Raw genomic sequence first — 6,796 nt, 5'->3', positions numbered from 1 at the left:
CTAGCAGGAGCTGAAATTAGGTGCTGCCAGCATCTGGGGGAAGGAGCCTTCACACAAAGGTAAATCTTTGCTTCGGTCAACAACACTGGCTGCCCCCGACATGCCACATGAGCTTCTTTAACAAACTACATCCAAAATCCTCAAGCAAAAGGCAGTAGGAGGTTTTGCCTGGCTTTCCACACAGCAGTAGCATCACTCAAGGTCTCAAGTGCTATTTTCTGAAATACATCATTGATTCACCCAAATCAAATCGCATCCTTCACACCCCTCCACCTTGCCCAGCAGCTCCTGGAGCATGGCTTGAATTGCTGACAAAGCCTTTGCAAGGCACAGAGCGCGCAGTCTAAGCCTGAGCTGGGAACCAAACTCCAACCCAGGGAATTTTCAGGTTCCCCTGGAGAAGTTTTGTGCTGCTTAAATGATCTCCCTAAATATTGCAGGCTTTGAGTTACTTCCATAGGCGTGCAAGGCAAATTAACGTGTCCTTTCAAAGGCTGGCATGCAATGCAGTACTCACTGGAACGGACCAGTAAAGCCCTCGAGTTGTTGAGGGCTGACCTTCCTCTCACACCCACCATCCTGTAGCATTTCAGACTGATCAGATCAAACAGCCTCTTCAGTCAGAAACTCCAACTCACAGCTCTCCTACCCAAAAAGGCCAAATCATTTCCTTCTGCCACGCTGTGTTTTTGTATTTCCCCTTCTCCTCAAATACCCCTGCCTGCAGAAGCCTTCAGAAACCTCTCCTGAATGGAGCGGTTTTGATACCTCATATAACACCTTGGCTCGATGCACTGTTCTCCACAAAAGCAGCAGCTCCCAGCCAGGCAGGGCACAGGATGCATCACCGTGCACCCTCTGCACCAAGAGGAGCTTGCCCTCAGCAGCCGCACCCACCTGTGTAGAGGTCCGTGTCCGTGTACTCATCCACCTTCTTGTGCTGCAGGACATAGTCAGAGACCTTCGTCCCAATGGCAGGCTGCACATCCAGCCACTCCAGAGAGACCACGGTGCTGGAGGGCTCCATGCTGGGGGAGAGCCGCAGGCTGGGTAGGAGACAGGAAAGAAACCAAATAAGACATCAGCTCCCTTTTGAGGCGGGAATCCACCTCTACAAGCAGCACAACCCCTGGCAGGGCTTACACTCATACACAGGGATGGGCAGACAGACCCACAAGGACGGGGGGCACAAGGGGAGAGCAGGTAGGTGAGCAGGGAAGAAGTTCCAGCTGAAGGTCAGTTGGGTCCAGCCTACTGCAACGTGTGTCCTTACCTCCCCCTGGCTCCTGGAAAAGCCTAGGTCATGCAACTGCAACCACACAATCCCAAATATCCTGTGTAAAGGAGCCTTCGTCTCCTGGGAAAACTGCTGAACTTCAGCAGCCCCACAGGGAGCCAAGGACCAGCTGCCCAGGAGCAAAAGAGAAGGAGAGGATCCAACTTAACCTTCACACAACCCAGCGGGGTTGAGTCTCCAGGAGGGGAGGGTCCAGCCTGCATTGCCAGGGAGCAAAGGCGAGGGAGGGCGGGAGAGAAAGGGCAGGTGGGGCTGTGAATTTACCCAGCTGCAAATGAGCAAGCCTCTGATGGGTGTGAGCAAAAGCCAAAGCAGGGCAGCTGTGCAGGAGCTCCTGCCCGGATCAGGGACCACGTGGGTAGGAGTAAAGGCAGAGCAGCTTTGTGCTCCTGGCCGCGCTAGTGCAAAGGCATCCGCTCTCTTTGCACCGGGGTAAATGACAACACAAAGTACAGAGCTACAGAGAGTCCGGCTCCAAACATACGAGCGTGTTTGTTGAACTCAGGATGGGAAATGAATCCCCTCTGAGGATATTGGCTCACTAAGAAGGTGTTCTGCTCCTTGTGGCTCGCTGGAGCCAGTCTTCCTGCTTTCTCAGCTAATTTCCCATCAGTTTGCTCCTGATTTGCTTTTGCTCTGACAAGCCACAATGAATTGCTCCGTAATTCCATTTCTTTCAGCATTTGAAATCCCATTCTACAAGCCCTGCTAATCAGGTGATGAAAATCTATAAGGAAACCTTCCAGGGCCACAGCCGGAGCCAGGATATCCTAAAGGCATCAGTCACACAGTGAGGAGCGCTGGACTGCGGCCCCGGGGCTCGAAGGCGAGAGGAAGGAGGTGCCCGTGGGCTGAGCCTGCGGGAAAGGGGCTGGTGCCGGGGGGGCCGTGACCCGCGGGAGGGGCTCGCACCGATACGTACACAGGCGGAGGGAGAGGGCTGCAGTTCGGAAGTCCGTTCTCATCGAAGGCGTTGAGGTCACACCTGCACCAGTCTTCAATAACATCGCCTTTCCCTGAGCACCAGTATGAGCTCATCAGGGCTGCCTTGAAAGCCTGATGTGAGAACAAAAAGCGTGAACACATGTGCTAAAGACTCGGTGAAATCCGGCCAGCGGCTCGGCTGCACGGTGCTGAGCGTCAGGGGTGCGTGCGCAGAGCCCCGGGATTGGGAAATACAGCTCTGCCACGGACTGTCTGCATGGCCCTGGGCAAGTCCCTTCACCTCCCTGTGCTTTAGCTCCCACCTATCGAGTGATGCTGGTCCATCCCTGGGTGTTGCTTTTGGTGTGGGGACGGGGAGCGTCTGCACGACCCTACCAGGGGATCTCCTGTGATGGAGGACTGAGCTGGCTGAAGAAACACAAACGTAAGCCCATTTGTGACACTGGACATCATACGCAGGGTACCTTTCCACTGCTGCTGTGCACAATGAAACTCTTCCACGTGCCCATCCTGGAGCTGTTTCTGTCCCCGCTAAGAATAAAGTAATTCCTACATCCCCAACAACACAGACCACTTCCATCCTTCTCAGAGGTTTGTTATTCATACGAGCTGCCCTCCTGCAAGCAAATTGCTGCTTTATTCACTTGCGTAAGGAATACTCACAAGCAAAACAGCAGTATCTGGAAGAAAAAAATAAAATCCTGTAAAATACTTGCAGGCTGTCCCCAGCCTGACCAGCAGCCCTCCCGACCACTCCTAATGATGGCAATAGATCCCCAGAATAACAGCAGTTCATCTGCTGGGGTCTGAGGCTGAAACACTTTGACTGAATTCCCAAAGCCCTCCGGGTCTAACCCCGCAGCATCTTCCCTGTGGTCATCCCGCAGCTCGGCGTGCTCGGAGACGGTCTCCACGCTGCAGGATGGGGCATCCCTCGCTCCGTACCCTGCTGTAGTTCAGACTGCATGGATTTACGGTGGTTTCTCCTGCCACCCTTTGCCTGTCATGCCTAATTAAACCTCCAGCTTGAAAGACGGCATCTCTCCCTGCACACACACATGGCCAACGTCCAACCCGACCCTGTGAAGCCACAACGCCCTGCTAGAATAGTAACACCAAAACTTCATCCACTAAAACAAACCTCTTTGTAATGCTTTTGACCTTTTAAAAGGCACATTTTGAGGCTGAAACGCCTTCACGGGTCCTCATCCATGTACAGCAGCCTCGCTGCCAGCCTCCGCGCCGCCCAGCTCGCAGCAGCACTATTCCACCCATTCAAAGCCGCCTGCGGATGCCTGGCCCCGGCGATACCGCCCGCACTGCCAGGTTACGCCTTAAAGATAAAAACGTGCCCTTTGAGGAGGACAGGGACGGCTCCAGCGGCTGTGGCATTTAGCAGAAAACTCTAGGAAAAGCGCCATCCCGGGGAGGTTTCTGAAAAGAGGAGGTATAAATAGAGCCTGACGTCAGGGCTCCCATTGTCCGGGGTTTTGTCGCTCTCCCCAAACACCCCGAGCACCTTTAACGAGGCGCCTCGAGGCTCTCGCGTCTGAAACATTTTCTGCTTCCAGGCATTTACAAAATGGGACTGTTCCAGAAGGAAAAAAAAAAAAAAAGAAAAAAAAGGAAGGAAAAAGCATGTGAAAGAGAGAAAATGTGATGTTATTTTATTTTGTTCTTTGGAATGTAATTGAAGCGGTAGGCTGGAATGGGCATCGCAAAGTAAGTGGAGAGCAGGGAAGACAGTGAGGAATTTGTCTGACACATGGACAAATGGGTGCAGATACACTTCTGTAGAGAGCAGCGGGTCCGTGCAGGATAGTAACAGAAAATGATGCACGTAGATGGATGGGGAAGTGTGTGCTCTCCCTAGGAAGCTGGATAAATACATATGTTGTGGGTACATGTGTGCACAGACGTGCACTGTGGGTGAAGACAGAAGGTGATCCCTGGAAGAGCTGCACTGTCACACCGACAGCACCGCTCCGCTGTCACCCCATTCCCAGCCCTGACCCCCGCTGCTCTGCATGCTCCCTCCCTGGCCCCTAACCCAGCTCCTCCCTGCACATCCCCGACCCAGGGAAGAAATCCCACCCGCCCCATCCTTGCCCTTTAGCCAAATCCAATAGCCAGTTCCTTCCTTCTATTTTCTTTTTTCCGCTGGTAAGTGCAAGGCTGGATGAGCAATCCCCTCTGCTCTGCCTACCCAGGCTTGCCTACATTTTAATTAGATCCTGCAGGTACCCAGCCGCCATCTGCCTTGCGTCAACCTTCACACAAACGAGGTTAGCTAATCGATGCGTCCTTCAATTGCGCTCATTAAGGCGAGCGCACCTACGTGCTCTAACCGGGTTATGGGAGCACGGCTAGCCCCCGGTGCCGGCTGCTGCCTCCATCCGATTTCCCGCAGCCGGCTGACGTCAGGGCCGGGCTGCGGTGGCCGGGCAGCCAGGACTCACCTTTCCTCGCTTTCCAGCGGGATTTCGAGCCAGAGGTTTCCACGATTTTCCCATCGGTGCCAGGGAGCGTGTGTTGAAGGGTGGGGAAGTGGCAAGAGTGAACTGATGGGGGGAAATGGGTAAGATCGTGCAGAAAGAAGGGATGAAGCTCCCCGCATGAAGATGTTCACCATCACTTTAGGAGGCTCTACGCCCTCCGTGGGCACACCAGCCTGCTCTGTGGGGACACGCAGTTGCTCCGCAGGACAAACAGAGGGTCTCCGTGAGCTCTGAGGACTCTGGTCCTCCCAGCCCTGAAGCCAGGTACAGCTTTTGCTGCAGTTCACACACAGCCCACCCTTCCTTCCCTTGCCTCCCCCAGCCCGCTCCAGGCTCTGGCTGGAGTGGCAGAGGCTGCTCTCAGGCCCTGGCAGAGATCAGCAGTTGAAGTCACCTTCCCCTACAAAGGCAATAGCTTTAGCCAGCCCAGCCCCAAAGGCACGCCGCAGACATGTCCTCCTCCACAGGTGGCAACCACATGAAAACCTCTCCTTCCCTTTCTCCTTCTGACAGCGTAGCCCGGGAGGTACGGGACTGCTCACACAAACCCAGGGGAACGGCAGCTGCCACCCAAACCAGGAGCCCAACGGCACAGGAAGACCAAGAGCAATGGACAAAGGATGCAGTGAAGGTGCCCAGACCCATCCCATGGGCAGCTGCAGCCTTTGGGAGAGCTGCAGGTGGGAACGCACAGGGACCTCCCTGGTCTGTGGTGGCTGAGGGCCGCCTTCCCCTCCTGCCTTGGAGTGGGCACCTCTGCATCTCCTGTCCTTCCCTGTGCCATGCTCGGAAATGTGCAGCAAAAGCTCTTCTCCCTGCCAGGAGACAGCATGTACAAGAAGAAGACCATCTCCAACATGACCATGGGATGCTTTGCCATGGTGGTCATGCCAAGCTACCGAGCTGGGAAAACGCAACAGGCTCTGCAAGCGTGAAGGGCTTCCCGGGAGCAGCCCTGCCTGCTGGGAAGGGCAGAGCGGCCCCCGACGTGCCGTCCTGCGCTTGCCAACCACTCCCCAGGATCTCAACGCCCCTCTGTGCCCTAAGGCAATTTTATCTTTCATTTAAAAGTATCCAAATTGTATTGTTTCCCTGTGAGTCAGCCCATTTAGTTTACGTCCTTCAGTGCCAGAGGGGAAATTTATGAGATGAGAAACTGGCTCGAAACGTTTATTTTCTAGATGACGAGTCATGCCATTAGATATATAGCATTATGAATCATAGGAACAGCATCTAATTTGCTCTTAAAGGTATAATAGGTCTGACTCCCCACACCCATACACACACATATATTGGATTGATAGTTCCCCCATAGGATGGCTAGTTCATTTGTTTTGACACAAGCAAGACATACAGGACCATAAAGTCCCATCTTACCATAAGTTAAGCCTATTCATAAAAAAAATATTAGGGAAACGAATGATCAGCTAAGCACATTTATCCTACACTCGATTGCATATGGATCTTTCTCCTGTTGTTATTTTGTGCTCAGGGGGAGGCCATTTGGCCCTGTTTTAGAGCTTAGACGCTCTGCAACAGAATATAGAAGAACATTTCCTTTGTCCTCTGTTAGACCTGGCTGATGGAGGGAGAAGCATTAAGTTATTTCTGACCGTGGGCTTTCTGTTGACATCCCCAGAGAGGTAAATTATAGGACATGAAGGAACCTTTCAGATCAGCATTTGCAGGACTCAGCACGCACCACAGGGGCTGGTGTTTCCAGTTGGGGTACTGGAAAGGGCATGTGTTAGGTGCTTATCTGTGAACATCTGGTCTTCTCCACAGCTGACAGGACTATGAAAATCTGGCTCAATTGTTTCTTTGAGTCTAGGTTTCTTTGTGGTTGGTATGCACACCTCAGTTTCTGGAAAAATTAAAAAGGAAATACAGGGAAATGAAAAAATAACCACAAATGAGCATGCAAGCTGGACATAGATACGCTGGAGATATCAGAGATGATGTAAATGCTGGCAATTTGGTACATTTTGGGTTTTGCACTAGTTTCCCTGGTCTTTGCTTGTTTGTTTTTCTTCTTCTGAATGTAGAAGGAAGGAAA

The 6,796-nt window shown here is 52.7% G+C and overlaps 1 protein-coding gene across 1 annotated transcript; it reads right to left on the bottom strand.

The window, feature by feature from the left end:
* Window positions 1–897: 897 nt before the first annotated feature.
* Window positions 898–2,353, bottom strand: LOC104073624 (astrotactin-2-like; the record flags this gene model as incomplete). The annotated part of the gene is made up of 2 exons (XM_009573465.1): window positions 898–1,046; window positions 2,220–2,353. Coding segments are annotated over 2 exons (283 nt in total), but the record flags the coding sequence as incomplete, so codon positions are not given.
* Window positions 2,354–6,796: the final 4,443 nt, after the last annotated feature.

Source organism: Fulmarus glacialis, unplaced genomic scaffold, assembly GCF_000690835.1.
Source record: "Fulmarus glacialis isolate BGI_N327 unplaced genomic scaffold, ASM69083v1 scaffold23032, whole genome shotgun sequence".
Lineage (NCBI taxonomy): Eukaryota > Metazoa > Chordata > Aves > Procellariiformes > Procellariidae > Fulmarus > Fulmarus glacialis.
The sequence above is the reverse complement of the archived record's forward strand: the minus strand, read 5'-3'. Positions and strand labels throughout refer to the sequence as shown.